This window comes from Falco cherrug, chromosome 7 (assembly GCF_023634085.1).
Source record: "Falco cherrug isolate bFalChe1 chromosome 7, bFalChe1.pri, whole genome shotgun sequence".
NCBI classification, from domain to species: Eukaryota; Metazoa; Chordata; class Aves; order Falconiformes; family Falconidae; genus Falco; species Falco cherrug.
In genome coordinates, this window is record NC_073703.1 from 72,617,864 (window position 1) to 72,634,431 (window position 16,568).

The 16,568-nt window shown below is 40.3% G+C and overlaps 1 protein-coding gene across 1 annotated transcript in view; it reads right to left on the reverse strand.

Moving 5' to 3' along the window:
* Positions 1-16,568, reverse strand: part of SPTBN5 (spectrin beta, non-erythrocytic 5) — a 99,137-nt gene that overhangs the window by 25,067 nt on the left and 57,502 nt on the right. The window contains exons 36-45 of the mRNA XM_055715039.1: positions 13,309-13,464; positions 12,487-12,678; positions 11,091-11,186; positions 8,266-8,384; positions 7,517-7,631; positions 5,614-5,727; positions 3,952-4,073; positions 3,153-3,315; positions 1,129-1,317; positions 6-83 (exon numbers count right to left, since the gene is read on the reverse strand). Of these exons, the coding sequence (XP_055571014.1) occupies positions 6-83; positions 1,129-1,317; positions 3,153-3,315; positions 3,952-4,073; positions 5,614-5,727; positions 7,517-7,631; positions 8,266-8,384; positions 11,091-11,186; positions 12,487-12,678; positions 13,309-13,464 (1,344 nt within the window). The remainder of the gene's footprint in view (positions 1-5; positions 84-1,128; positions 1,318-3,152; positions 3,316-3,951; positions 4,074-5,613; positions 5,728-7,516; positions 7,632-8,265; positions 8,385-11,090; positions 11,187-12,486; positions 12,679-13,308; positions 13,465-16,568) is intronic.

A 16,568-nucleotide genomic window follows, 5' to 3' on the forward strand; every position in this document is an offset into this window, starting at 1 on the left:
CCTACCCCTAAGTCCTCATTAGCTAGGAAGGCCTCTTTGCTGCTGAGCCAGCTCTCAGTCTGTTCCACATAGCCATAGAATTTCTGTATAGGGGGAAAAAAGCAGTCATAAACATGGTGTAAAGCAGAGGCAAACCTGACATTGGCAGAGTATGCTGAAAAACCCCAAACTGCATAACACTACATGGCAATAAGCATTAGATGCTACAAAACCCACATGCATAACAATTATTATTGTAACTTTCTCCTTTATAGTATCATTTTTGGGGGTCTAAGACATAGGACACAATACAAGTACTGGTAGCTTGTTTACTGATAGTGTAGAAGAGTGCTGTGTGTGGTAACTGGCCAGTAGAAAGGATGGTTAACATGGTCTGAAATAAGTAGAATGTAATGCATAAAGAAGCATGAAATCAGCCCTGTCCACATGACTTAAGTTCGCATATATATATATATATATATATATATATATATATATATATATATATGAAGCAGTTTAGATGGGACTAGTAGCACCAGTTGTTATTTAAGGTACTTGACATTCCCTACTGTAAAATCTCCATTTCAGCTATTTCTAACTTTTGCCAACAAGCCATCTGAGCAGAAATGTTGAAAGTGAGATGACTGTTACAGGGAAGTATTTCTGGAAAACTGCAGCCAAACCAGTTCTTTTCTTAGAAAAAAGCCAGGGAAAGAAATACAGTATTCTGTCCATGCTAAATTTTTCTTCAGATTTTTTTTTTTAAAAAAAAAAATACTTGCTTGTCTCCATGTTTTTTCTGTGAGGTTATAGACTTCGGTAGGGTAGTGATGTTCCATTTTAAGTATATGCCTTTTGCCAGCTGCATGACAGTCTGATCGCATTTCACTAAGTTTTATAGCCTTTGAAAAACATATGAGCCCATATGCCACAGAAATTTCTTTGATTTGTAAAGGCACAATTTCTAAAGACCTGCCATCACTGAAGGTGCTGGGCTCTCAGCACACCTCCCAGAAACCGGTGAAACACACTAGTAATACCCAGTGTTTAATGTATAACTTTCATTGTACCATCTTAGAAATTTGCTGTTTATACAGATGAAAGCTGTCAGTGGCATGTGCATTCTCTGCTGAATGTTTTTCTACTCACCTGTAAAACTTGTGCCTGAAACAATTTTCTATATTGCTCCTGCCATGCTTGGATCAATTGAGACCAGGCTTGCTGTAGTCTGGAGAGGGACTGGTGAATCTCAGGGGTTGCGTAGTGACCAGAATTGGCAAGTTCTTGACCATAGTTACCGAGAGAGTTGAATCTTTCCACTCGTGCTTCAATCTCCTCCTAAAATATATTACTAACGTTGATGTCAAGGGTTTACAGAACGCCAGTTATTCAGAATACAAGCCTTCAGGGGAAGAATATGGGCTGTAACTTTCCAACACTAATATTTGTATGGAAAATCATTCATCTTTGAGCTATGTTACTGAAAGAGCACAGAACTGCCTAAGAGAAAACAAATATGGACAATAAATGACTATACTGCTCTAGGAACAACTGGTCTCATACAAATCAAAATTGGGATTAAATTTGAAACAGATTAGAAAATGCTTAGATATAAATGAACACCGTTTTGAGCACCCATAATACCATACCCTCCCAGTCTTCCTACATAAAGGTGGTTCTTATAAGAAACTTTCCTCTCCTGCCAAATAAGATGGCATCAGATTATTACATTAAAGACAGTTTTACTTTATTCTGTGGTGTTAAAATGAAATATATTTAACTTTTGCCCTTACCCTGAGGAATTAAGTTATGCCTACATACTGAATCCTGAAGGTGAAAGCAGTGCAAGCAACCATGACCCCTGCAAACTGAATGTGGAATTCCTAATGTAACTGATTTGAAAATAAAAATAACCATGCTGTGAAATAATACCATGTATTAACTCATAAACCACCATAAAACCCATGACATGTACTGTTAAATGTCTGACATTTAACTGCTGGGTTTAGGGCGTTTCTGGGGGGTAATGCTGTTCAATCATAAGTAACGAAACTGTAAGATAGCCATCCTATTTGTTTAATTCGCATCAGCAACTTGTGTTCAACTCTATTCTCTCCTAAAAAGTTTGGTTTGAGCCACTAACCTGAACGAAAAAAACCCACCCTCCACTTGCCTATTATTTTAGTCACCCCAATACAAAAGAACATATTGCCTGGATTCCTGCTTTTCTGTTTACTAACAGATACTAAAGCCTTAGATCTTGCTACCATCTAAATTTGGAGTACACTGCATCAGTGTGTTTGGGTATTCCTATTGGGACAAAGAATTATTAGCAAAAACATGGTTACATCTGTGACGTGAGAGAGCATTGTTAAAGTGGAAGGCTCTGAAAAAGAAGATGACTTCAGGTACTTCATACTAAATTCAAGTCTAGAAAACTAATCAGAATCTACAAACCATTCATGCTAATAATGTGACCCACAAAGCACTGGATATTAGTCATGATTCTGGGAACATGATTTTTAGAAAAAAAACCACGTAACTGCAAAGAAAAGCCAACAGCTGAAAAATAGCTATGATGCTTGGGAAAAAGCAAAATATTAATTGTTTTCTAGGGTTAATTAACAATATAACTCCTTTTAGAAAATTCACCAAAAATATTAGCCAAATAAGCCACCAAAAGATCATGTGGTAATCAGTACTGGGATATGAAGTGTTTCAGAACTGAATGTGTAGTACCATCCAATGGTAATTTACTGCCCAGTGTTAGACAAACTGCTGTTTTCCTCCCAGGCAAATGGAGTTTGCATGACAAAATCTAACTCAAAGCTAGAATTAACTGGCATTAATTTTTTGGTAATCTCGATAAAGAGATCAGCAGTGAGTGTGTTTTGATACTGACCCAGCTTTTTACCTATAGGGTTGGACAGCAGTATAGACAAGAGCTAATGGGGCTTTCTGACACCCTTTGCAGAGACATGAGCTGCCAAACAGCCCATGTGGTAAATGTTCTGTCAATACGTAGGTGACTTCTGCTTCTACCCTGTTACTGTTTTCACAGTCTTTTTACCATGTTATTGACAGGTGCATGCAGCAAAATTCTGCTATGTCTGCAGCAATTAATTCCCATTGGAAATATTCCCAGTATAACTGGAAGCAAAAATGATACTTGCCTTTCTCTGCTGATGCTCCTCAATCATGCTTTCTGCTTCATTTGCGCTTTTAGGAAGCCCCCTCGCTTCCATCAAACCTCTGATGTTTTGGGTCCAATCTAGCATCTCCTTCATCTCCAAGTTAAACTTCTGCAACCGATACGAGGCTGCCAGCTTCTCCTTCCTGCCACACAATGTGCAGTTCACTATTATCCAACACAGAATTATCTAGCTGCCTCTCCCTCCCCATTTGCAGAGGAAGGTATCCAAGGAGAAGCCGTATGAAGTGAATTCAAGCCTCCTAGCTTTCTGTTACAGCTCCTAATGGTCAAACCAAAATCACAGGTGATGCATGCTACATTGGAGATAACAAGCATACCTCATTTTCTATGCCAGTTCATTAGGACAAGAAGGGTTAAAAAGCCTTCCTAGCTGTTGCTTTCAGCAATGATTACAGCTCAGGCCTAAGTCTTTCTTGTTCAGGAAAGCTTCAAGAGGAAAGAAATCTTCTAGAACCATTCAAAAGTAAGTCTTTCACAAAGGCTTCATGATAGATTCAATTGGATCATCTGGAGGAATTTTAGTAACATTATTTAGTGGGATAAACCACAAACTCACTGTATTAGTTTTCCCAGAGTCACATCAGTGGAACTTTTCTTGTACTAAGTCACACTTATTCCAATGCAGGTGCCTTAGCTGCCTGTATAAACTTTGTAAAGGATCCTCAAAAACTTTTATAAGGCCTCCAGCAAGTAGATTTGAGACCCCAGGGAGCAACTGTGCTCCTCCCAAGAGATACACAGATCATCAGAAGTCTTACCTTTGTTTGGCCTGTCCCTGGAGTCGTAGCCAGTTGTTTTTCATCTCCTGTTGCTTCATAGTCAGTTTGACATTTATGGATGGATTCCTTGTGGAAAGGCGGAAAGATTCCAATTCCAATGGCTGGGAAGAGATTTACAGTGGGGTGAATTTATGCCAAGAGCTTGTATTTGTTCTGAGTTTGCCTTTCAGGAGTAGTTCATTTTAAGATCCCAGTTTTCAAAACCAGATACTTAAATCAAAATAACAAAATACACAAAGGGACTTACTATATGCATTGTGCAACCACTCAGGTGAAGAAAGAGAGGTGTGTGTTCCTTTACATGCACAAATGTTAAATTTACAATTAAGTAAGTAGTTTTGCAGAATAGAGACAAACATAGAGGACAATTAAGTGCTAATTGTAACCTCTATTAGCTTAATCTAAGGGTAAAAAAACCCATGAATATGTGGTAGTACACAGAAGCAACCAGATTTGCCTTTCAGCAGAAGACTCAGAAATCTTTTGTATCTATCTCAGCTAACAGCAGCATCAAAACGCAATTTTCAGCGTAGACTTCTAGTTGATGCTGTTTTCCTTAACACAGCCTGATAAACAGTAATGAACGCTCACCAACCCGGGTTTAAAGTTGGTATCTTTCTTGTAAAACTCCATCAAATTGATGAAAATGAAGAATTTTTAATCATGCAGAAAGGAGAATATGCCAGACTGGTTTTAATCCATAGGAAAAGTACAAATATTATACTTTGTACATGGTATTTATGATAGCATGGAAAAAAACCCCACAAAACACCCCCACACCAAACCCAAACCTTGCTCATCTTTGTTTCCACGCAGCACTCCCCTGCACAGCCTTGCTAATGCTATCTGTGGAATGTTGACTAGTCATCACCCACTTTTCATATGAAAATTGGCTAACAAAGTCACAATGTGTTAAGGTATCACACACATAGTCACCATTTGCATACTACTGTGAAGAAAAAAGTTTAGGGAAAGTTTGCAAAAATAAGTTCTATATGAAGAGGCTTAAAGCTGTAACAAACAGTGAAAACCATGAGAAGTTGACATAGGATTTCTGCTTCTGTGGTTTAGCTGAAAACATCTCTTTTTGTTAAAAAATATGCCATTACATAGGAAGTCAGACCCATATTTAACACTCAACATTAGTCCTAAACGATGCAAACTGGTCATTTCAAAAAAGCCAGAGCTGATCAGGCAGGTAATTAGAACCAAAGAGTTCTGGTTTTGATGTGTATGTAAGAAAACTACATACACTGTGGGATTTGCATTTTAGTTCTAAACAGAACTAGAGTCATGATTTTGGTTCAAATCAGTACAGAAACTGAGGGAAAGATGTAGAGTTTAATTTGGATTCCACACTTTTCAAAAGTGTCAAAAAGTCCAGTCTAGCTTGTAGGTGAGGACCAGAGAATCAGCCAACATGTTAAAAATGGACTTTTCTTAGATTTGTTGCATTAAAAGAATATCATTTGATATAATAAAGTAGGATTAAGCAGCACAGTATCTTACTGGGAAAAAAAATTGTGCTGCATTTCCATTGCAGTGCAATTCACACTAGTAAATCATGCTGATTGTTGTACTGTTCCCAAGAAGCAAATATCAACTTTTTTACAGTATCCTCTACACTTCCTAATTTCTTACCTCCATTTTGGACTTAATAATGCTAATTTCTCTCTCCATTTCTTCATGCCTTCGAATCAGGTTTTCCACACTTTCCACATCTTTCCCATAATCCAGGGCTTGTATCAGTACACTCTGGAGGGGGCAGATGCAAATGGTGAAGATGACAAAAAAGCAAAAGGATCATATCATAATTCTTTCAAATAGTCTCCTCCCTCACTTTTTTGTATTGCCTCCTGAATGTTCTTATCAACAGGGCACCTTGTCTGCACTCCTTACCCAGACTGAACAAGAATTCACAACTCTTTGAACAGTGGCAATTCTATGTAAGGTGCCTTTGGCCATTCACATGTAAAACAAAGACAGGAATGCTTCCCTGCATTTCTCAGTCTTTCTTTTCCCTTTTTTCCCTTACACCAAACAGCCAAATATTTCCCATTGAAATGTGGCACATAAATTTTCAAGTATGTTTTATGAAAATACGGAAAATAAAATTCACACTCAGAATCCTAAGAGAAATGAAATCCCATACAATGAAGAACGCATTTGTAGAAGTTGTTATAAAAACTTCAAACCAACAACCTTGTAACCTTAAGTATCTGCCTACTGACTTACAATTAACTTAGTACTATTAGTTATGTGGATGAAATAATTAGGCTTTATAGAGCCTTTTTCTTCTATTAATCTCAAAATTATGATCCAAGATATGCATTTTTACCTCGATTATCTGAAGGAATACAATTTTTATACAACTCCTCAAATGCACATTTAACATGTCTGCATTGCACAGCAGGGAGAGCTATGCAAGCTACTGTTGAATGAGCTAGCTTTGAATTTGGATCAATAGGAATCGCTATATTCAAGCTAAGGAGATAATTCAGAAAAAGCTCTATGGTGGCTCATCTAACCGGCTATGGTATTCAGAACCATCTTGGCTCAGCACTGTCTGAAGGAGGTGCACACCTGTGTCAGTAACACAGCAAAAACCAGACACCAGTCCCTTAGCTTCTCCGATTTCTATCCTACTTACCGCATCTGCCTGTGTTCATTCCTTGTGGAAGGATTCACCAGACCACATGGAGAAGTTCACAAATGCAAAGAAGCTGCAACTTAATTACTTGTGTAATTCTCCTTACAGTTAGTGGAAAGACAGACTGCTGGAACATGTTTTATCTCATCCTCAAGAGGACATCTGAAATAGGTCAGACGCACTGAGCTCTAGAAGTACCTGCTTCTTTCTATTGACTGTGGAAGAAACCATGGATGACTACTTTGGATATAGCAGCTACTCACCTAATACTAAAAGTATTTTAGGCAATACCTTTTGACAAGAGACCATTAATTAGAATCACAAAATAATTTAGTTTGGAAGGGTCCTCTGAACATCATCTAGTCCAACTCCTGCCCAAAGCAGGGCCACCTTAGATGAGATTGCTAGATGAGAGTTGGATGTTTCCAAGGATAGAGAACCCACAGTCTCTCCAGGTAACTTGTTCCAGTGTTTGATCACTCTCATTGTGGGTTTTTTTTTTCCACTTTACATCTATTTGGAACTTTTCTTGTTGCCATTTGTACACACTGACTCTGCCTGTTTCACTATGAACCTCCAAGAAGAGTCCAGCTTCATCTCCTTTGTAACCTCTCATTAGGTAAAGAAAGAGAGATCCCTTTTTATTGCAGACTCTACTGTGTCATTTCTCACAATACAGTTCAAATGTACCTTTTTAGCTGTGAATGCCTTAAAGTTGGTGATCTGCAGTGTTTAATGACATTTCAGCCTTCCTACAAACCTGATACACAGACAACTATCAAAGGTCACTGCTGGATACTCAGTATCCCTCTAGCAATGGGCACACCTAGGTTTATCACTGTTGGCCAAATATAACATTTTCCCATTTCAATTAGTCAAAATCTGAGAACTTACCTTCTCAGTAATTCTCTCTGTGATGTCGTCAATTTCTCTGATTAAGGCATGAATCTCTAGAGCTCCCTCTAACTTCTTCCTGTATGCATTCAGGTTACCATGGAAACTGTTCCACCTTTTATTGAAAAGAATACTTTAGAGGTGCATTACAGAGGTAAGGATTTCTACAGCTGAGTTTCATAATGCTCAGATCTAAGTAAAAAGACAGGATTTCTGAACTACCTTATGTATTGATCTCCAATTCCCCACAACAGGGGACACATCACAGAGATAAAGCATCAGCCTGACAAGACTAGCTGGCTGTATTTATTCCAAGTTTTCAGGATGGTTTGGGGGTTAAAAGCTAAAAAGTACCAATTCGGTTTCCCTAAACTCTCAATAACCTCACAATCCCTATGTTCATGCTTTTGGCTCTTAGCTAGTGGGCTGTGAAGTAGCAAAAGCAATATGCGTTTCACCAGGACAACTATGCGCACAGATGGAAGCTTCATGGATCTAGTGTGTGAAGTGCTGTAAAGTGGCATGTTTGCCTCCAAGGCTAGAAACACGACTTTGCCCCTGCTGGATTAGAAATCCTTCTGGCTAACTGCTCTGACAGTCTCAAAAGGCAACTCCAGTGTCTGATGGCTGGTAGTCGTGATATTAAAGAAGGAAATACACGTTGCAAATCCCCCATTTACCCCAGCCCAAGACACCTCATCTTCCCTTCTTGTTTTTGCTTTACACAGAAGCTTTAAAAGCATACTCACTTCTCGCTGAGCTGCTTCCGGCGCTCATATATCGTCTTTGTTTCTTCCTTGTTCTGTCTCTCCAATTTCATGGCCAGCGTATTGATAGCCTTGATGTGAGCATCATCCACTGTCATCTCCTGTAAAGTCAGAAAAGGAACAAAGGTGTATGTTTGAAATGCTTGTTACTGAGTTTTCCACTGCAACGTGAAAACCAGCAGTCACAGCAACAAGCAAGAGATTTACCTCACTACCAAACATTTCAGACACATGGGCTTTGCTCTGCTACAACTGCTGGTGTTACCAGTCCCTGATGAGAAGACAGTAAAGGCAAGGAAGAACATTAATGACTACAAATACAACAATGATCTAGGTCTAAATGAGGACCCTTGGAGCTTCATTTCTAAGCCAGGAATCCCAGCAGGGGCTCATTTGCTGAAGAAACATAGGTGCAGTTGCTGGTTACATAGGTGGCTGTTGAGGAACTGCTGATGTGTGCCAGTACTCGCTTTTTTTCTAGACAGGCTTCTGTCCAGAAGTGCCTTCTGTACTGTGGACAACAGGCTTAAAATCTACAGACCTAAGAAACCCAGACAGCCCATGCCATTGCGCTTTCTTCTAAAGCAACACCACTGTATTTTAAAAGGTATACAGAGTCTTCAAGGCAATTTGCTTCCCGGGTATGTACCAAAGAAAGGATAATATTTGCACATTGCACGTATCATCTGGACTATAGTGGAATAATTGTTTTTTTGGCGCATGATGGACAGCCAACACTGAACACTACTCTAAGATTCAAAAACATTCTCTGTTTTTCTAAGACCAGTAAATCACAAGCTTGGCAGGGAGACATTAATCACTGGTGTAGTAGAAACACAGCTGCAGGATGCCAGCACACTGTTAATAGAAGTACTGACTCCATTTGTGTTTTATTTATGCTACGTCCAAACCAATGTGCATGCTTCCATATGTGCTTTACAATTATACAGAGCCATAAAGTAAACAAGAGAAACCAGCAGACCAGCCAGATATTCTTCAGAAACCCTGTAGTCGCCTCTCCGGGGAAGTAACAGCAGCACAATGTGACAGAATATGAGTAGAAAATCTGGCTGCCATCAACGCAGGATGATTGCTCCCTACCCTGATCTCAGATCTGCCTACTGTGGAAACCGAGACTGGCTGGCTGGACATGCTGTGCCAGGACCTGCCTGCTTCTGTGTGTATCACACCTGTGAAGTACTGTATAACTAAGCATTAGCCATGAGGGTGTCACTGTCCCAGCCTTTTTCGGCAGGAGTCGTGTTCACAGTGGCAGAGGAGCAGCGGCTACACGCTGACAGCATCTAAGGCTAAGAGTTTCCTGCGGACATAAAATCTGCCTTAGTTTAAGGAGACCTTCCTATTTAGAGTGTTATCTGACTAGAGAACTGGGGTGTTTCTGCATCTTTCAGCATCCTTCTTTTGGCTGGTACAACCTGTAGCAGAGCCCTTGCTCCATCCCTTAGCTCACAGTTCAGCTGGTGAGGACTGAAGGGCCAGTGAAGGTCTCTTCGCTAACGCCCTCGTGCTGAAGCTGAGTATTTTGACTCTCTACCTAAATCAACTACTAATGCACTGTCACAGGAAATTCTGCCAGGCTCTGGAAAGGGGAGACAAGGGTTTTCTTCCAGGTGTGAGGCATATCTATACTGTTACTTTCCACAGAACAGGATTGTCTCCTTCTGCTTTTAGGCAACAAAAAATAGAAGATGGGAGCTACCATAACAGGAATCGGCAATAAGCTAACAGGCAAAGCATAATAAATATTAGAAAAGAACATAGAGTAGACACAAAGTCCTAATATACCTCTTTCCAGACCTTCCTCACAGCTTCCAGACTAGCAAATCAGCACAGCAATCTTTCTTGCGTGACTCTCACACCTGTCAGTCCACATCTGTAGCTGTGCACACAGAGAGAACCACAGGCTGCGGCAAACGCATCCCCTCGATGTACGGCCTCACAGCTCTCATGGTGGGAGCTGAAGCATATCATAGAGGGCCCTGGTTGTGGCAGGACCTGTTCCCCAGCATTTTCAAGGTTCCAGGTTTGGTGCCCAGGTTAGCACATCTCACTGGGGCCAGAGAGGCAGCTGGTATGACTCAGCACCACAAAACAGGGTCAGAGATCTTAGCACAGAGGGGTGAACTGTGCAGCTATCTTGTCACATGGCTGCTAGCCAAAGTGTTATCCATTGCTCTATTTTACTAAATGTCCACTTATTAACATTATGATTCATGACTAAACACACGTGCGGTATAAACAAAGGCCCCCAAATAAACATGTTTCATTTGAATGGAGGAATATGAGAAAGTTGACTGTTTCTCAGGACAACAGGAAGGCAGAAATAAAGGAGAGAAATGGAGAAAGCGGTCAATTATTTTACAGGCTTCTTCATGGAAGGTCTGTATCAACTTTCTGATTCAAACAAACGTGGCTGAAATAATAATTTTAATGCACTTTTGGATGGAACTCACTGTGACTCTGCAGACTGCATGAACCGAACTGCAAATGTGCTCAAATTCAGGCTCACACAGACAGCTTTCCAGTCACGTAATGCAATCAAAAATTCTAGGGTTGTGTCATGGGCGCCTGACAGCTCTGCCACGACATCATCAAAGCAGAAGGCACAATGAGGGAAAATTCTGTCTTTGTTAATGGCTTATAAAGTGGCAATGCTTCCTACCCTCCTCATCTTTCCCCTCCTCAGGGTACTGTAACTGTATTTGCTACCTGGATATACTGTTAGGCTGAAAAGTTAATTGCTTCTTCCAGCCATGCAAGAAATGTGCATGGAAAACACCTCTTACCCCTGATGATGCTCCACGAAACTCATTCAGCTTTTTCATGAGCTGCAGGCAGTGTTCATAGTCATTTCCCACATCACCTACATTAATCATGACTTCCTGAGGAAATAAGCAGCAGACAGGCAAACATTCAGGTTAAGAGTATAAGAACACAGCACAACCCAATGCTTATGTTGATGCAGTAAGTTCTGTGATGCATCTGTCAATCACCAACCTACAGCTTCTGAAGTGGTCTCTTCTGATCTGTTCTTTAGATAATTATGAGACTTAGTCACAACACCCTCTCCGATCTATTACTGATTATGGAAGTCATCTCTGAGTGAAGACTTAGTGTGGAAGGGTTAAGGCCCCAAAACCAAGGAAGATGTTGTGTGTACCTTAGATACTTAGTTGAACAGAAGATGGTTGTAAGGTAAGGGATGGGTGTAAGATAAGGGGGATCAGGATAACCTCATGGTAGACAACTCAGTCTTGAGAACGGATGCACTTGACCATAGAGATAAGAAAGTTACAAGAGGATGGTAACAATAGCCTCAAAGGATATTGTCTATTGATCCCAGAACTGAGTTTGCGCAGTAGTAAAGGTCAATCAGTGGGCGCAGTGAAGAAGACTACAAGCCTTCATCTGAAGACCCCTACGACCATCCAAAGACCACCAGGGAAGACAACTGCACATGTAGACCAGACATTTGCATATATCAACGAGTTCCAGGAAGTCTCATGTATATGTAAATGATTTCTCAGAAATCTTACGAATATGTATAACTTTATGGTTTATAGTCTCTAAAAGTCTGCCAGATGGTTGCAGCACTTATGGTGGAGCTATCCCCAGTGCTACCCCAGCGCTACAATACAGAATCCCTTACTTAATAACAGTCTGCTGTTACTGAGTTTAATTATATCGGACTCCTTACCCAGCCACACCTAGCTTCCCACTTCGGCGAGGTCAGAAAGCAACGAGTGTGGATGCCACTGATCTTTGTATCAAGTGGATCAAGTGAAACTCCCTTCACTCTTGCAAAGTGAAACTTTCACATTTGATACACAATGAGAGTGCCTGCTTGGCAAAAGCTTCAAGTCTCTTCCATCCTAGCCTGCTTTCATTTCTCTGTCTCGATAGTGACACACAGGATGACCATGATAATCACAATCTCTATGTGCACATTTTACATGGGAACATGCGCTAATACTGTCCAACTGACTCTGGCATGGTAACACTCCAGAAAATTTCTAGAATTTGTTGAATTGTTCTTTTCATATTGTTTGTAGAACATGTAATGATTCTCCAGGCAAAAGCCACTAAGAAAATACCCTGGAAGATAACACATTTATCAGATGTTCACTGCTAAATAGCAAGTCTCTAGTGTGCTGCTTGGGCTACATACTAGAATTCATTTACCTTCTCCCTGATCCAGGCTTCCACCTGGTCCACCTTCTGCAGAAACTCCAGGAAGTCCCGGCTATCCTCCAGCATCTTTCCACGAGCAGCAACAGCTCTCTTCAACTTCTCCCAACACTCCTGAAGCATGCGGACCCGGCGACGGATCTCTCCTGATTTTGGGTGGCCTTTTGATACCAGGGCTTCTCCTTTCTTCACATTCAGAAAAAGAAATTAGAAATTAAAGTTGCTACTAATTTTTAATGTGACATGTTACATGAGCTTTCTAGAAGGACTCTCTTACTTTCCTAACCTGGCCTGCACAATAGATTACTAATGTAAATTCCCACTGCCCAAATGATACTGCTCAGCTGGAAAGCTTTTACATCTGGAAGGAATCAAGAACACTAGGATTTGAGTATTTCCCTTCCAGGAATTACCTTCATGGAGAGGAAGCACCAAGACAGGTATTAGAGATGATTGTGCCCTTCAGCTATGTGATTCATCCAGTTTCAACAAGATTGTTCACAAACTAGGCATGAAATCCTATTTAACTTTTGTAGGAGTAATCACCCCAGGCAAGGAAGAAGTCAGTGATATCTCCCTATTTGGGCAATAAGGAAAGATAGTAATTCCCTGGATAGAGCAATTAACAAATCTCTCTATTTAAGTTAACAGTATTACATTTCCATGGCATAGCAACTGGGTTCCTGTCACACAAGAGGGATAACTGAGATAGAAGTGGTGAACAAGCTTTCCCTTCCTTTTCATTTCAACTATCTGTCCTTCTCTGGATAACCAGCAATAATCTGTGAAAACACTAGCAGGGTGAAAGAGTGTTACCTTATTAACAGCTGTGATGATTTCTTCATTTGCTAGAATCTCTGCCTCAAAGACCTGATGTTTCTGCAGCAGCTTCATTTTGTCCTGCAGACTGCTAGGGTCTTGTATGGAAGGATCCTCTAGTTTCTGCATGCGCTCACTGATCCAGTCTTCTGCCTGCAGCAGTGTGAGATACCAGAGTTAACACAACAACTACATGCTGTCCTGGGGACTCCTCCCAAGACACATCATTGTTCTATGCAAGCACGTATGCCTGGGCTAGGTAGGTTGAGCTGGGAGCTGACAGCCAAGGTGGCTCTCCAGTTTCTGAACTATTCTGCTTGACAGGAAATAAAGACAGGTAGGAATGAAAATAACTTTTAGCTGACCACAAGAATAATGAAAAATTCTTTGAACACCCCAAATTTTACCACAAGCCACAAACAAATTGTATAATCTTCTAGATTAGATACAGAGAATCATTGAGCAGATATGCAGCCTGACATGGCAGACACATTTAAAATGAGATTATGACACCTGAGCCTTGGATTAGGGCTCTTGAGTTTCATCCCCTACTTCTGTCACTGACCTATCTGTAAACTGGATTAAGATTCTTAAGAATTCTGTGCCTCATCTATAAAACAGCACTAACGTTCCCTGATCTCAATGATGTTTTGAGACCTAAATGGAAAATGCAAAGCAAATAAAGCCTTTGTGATGGGGCCAAGCACTAGTCAGATTATTGGAGACCAAATACAACTCTGTTCGTTTATACTTCACAAAATTCAAAATTGTCTGCTCGGGAACATCAGACTCAGACAAGCAGGTGAACCACAAGGACTAACAAAGGAAGGGTTATGTGTTTCTCTTAGGAAATGCTTTTTGCAGGGGACTTGAATCTATGCAGAATAAAATAAACAACAGGATAGTGAGTCTTCACAAATTTCTTTGAAGTCTGCTAAACATAAGCCCTTAGTACTCTAGGGAATATTTTCTATCCATCAAAATATGAGAACCAAACACCTGACATATGTTGTTAACTGATCCTGTTGTCCTCAGACCACTGAAGAAACCTAATGTTTTGACAACACAAGAACAGCAAACTGAAGACAGCTTTACCAGTTTCAAAGCATCTTAGCTGTCCTTCTGCAACTGTGCTACATGCACACAAGCCTTGACAGCTGGGGGATTTTCTCAGTTAATTAACGATCTGAAGTGTTGTTTCAGCCGCTGAAATTCTATAAACAATAACAGAAATAGCTTTCACTAGCAGGGTGCTGTCCAGAAACAAAAAAAGCACAGTTCGACTTAAACAGGAGCCTTATGTCAAGGTTGCCCAGGACAGCACACTGTAATTTGCTGTTTTCATTTCTAACACCTTTCTCACAAGCTAGGGCCTTCTCCCATTACCCAGTCACACATTAACGCTTTAATTTCACTTAACTGACTTCTCATTTCAATGGGAGAAGCTCATCCATACAATGAGGATGAGAAACAAATGAATCCCCTGTATATAGCCACTTAAAGGGCGATTTCTCTCCTACTTTTGAATAATAATGGCTTAATGACAGACCAAACAAAGCCATTTAAAAATAATAAAAAAACACATCTGCACTCTTAGTGGCTTGGTTTATTTTAAGGCTTATTTAGGATGGCTCTAGAGAGTGAGAGATGTTCTCCTGGCCCCATGTCCACATCCTGATATGAAGCATGGCTGATCTGTGTCCGGGTTTCAGCTGGGATAGCGTTAATTTTCTTCACGACATCTGTTATCTCAAGATCTTTCTATGGAAAGACTTAGGGTTGTTCTGACAGGCATTGTCACTTTATTGAGGACAACAGTGAGACTAGTGTTATGCTCAGTGTAGGCACATGGGACCAGCCTTATTTCTACAGGACTCAAAAAATGGCAGCACTATCAATTTCAAAACCTACATTTTCAAAATTTCAGTTACTGTAACCTCAAGAGCACAAACATTTTGTAAACTACATTGAGTCTTATTAACTAAAATAACTAGAGCATATAAAGGATGTACCTGTTCCAGACATCTAGAAATAACACTTAATTCTCTCTCACTCCTCCAAGATGAAGTAGTAAATGTTCTATTCTCTTGTACAGCAGGTGAAGGGGAAGTTAGGTGCCACTAATATGATGAGCAAGTTTCAGTCAGTGTTAAAACTCAGAGCCAGCTTTAGAAGTCAAAACTTTCAACTTTATGACTTTTCTTCTGCAGTAACACAAATACACATATTTCTAGTTAGCGACCGGCTCATTTGCCTTCCATGTTAACACTGGGGTACTGATACTGTAACAACAGGACAGTCTATAAGTGTCTCTCACCTCTTTGGAACTAGAAAAGTACCGTATTTCAACTGTAGGAGAGTGTGTCTCACTTTGAGAGCTGCATGTTATCTCTTGAATTAAGTCATTGCAGGTTTTGTGCAGAAAAAAACAAGTCCTGTGTCCTGAAAAGGGTACAAACTGCAGCAGCTAGCCTTCTAAGCAGGCCACACAGTGTTGAGCTCTTCATCCTCCCATCAGTGGTCACAGACTGTGTTGTCTTTGTACTAAAGCATGTAGCACTATGCAATTGCTTCTAGAGAGTAACTAGAAGACTTAATGATGACACCAATCACTCTTTTCTGCCAAAAATTCTGTTTGATCAATAGAAATTACTCAAGACGATTGCAGGAGAGAGGGTTTTTACGGGAGTAGGACCTGAGCTATGGGTATTGCTCTCCTAATAAGCATAAGCAATGACCTCATTGAGTTCACAGCTAAACTCAAAACTCAACTCTGCAATTTAAGCCCCCTTTGAAAACTATTCTAATATATGTGAACTTATACACACCCAGAACATGATAAAAATCAAATTAAACATTCCATTCTACCCAACAAAGAGAAGGAACGATATTGCTGAAAGATTTAATTTTTTATAATTCCTTGGTGGCATTCACATTCTACAGCAGCAGGCAATAAATTTAGATTAGCAAGGTAAATGAACAGGTACTTTGAGAGCAAAGACATCCTATCGAACTCTTGGCTGAATTTATGTGGAGAAAGTGGATGAGAAAAGGGAAATGTTCCTCACTATACAGGGCCAGATCCTCTGCTATAAGTGTGTGATTCAAGAATGAAGGGGGACCACAGCCTAAGCACTGATTTGACAATTCCAGAGCAATGGGAAGAAATGCGGAAGTATTGCTACTTAATGGGTTGATTCTACCTCTAGGAGGGCATTGGCAGTTTCTCCAGAGAGGATATTGGCAGTTCTGTGACT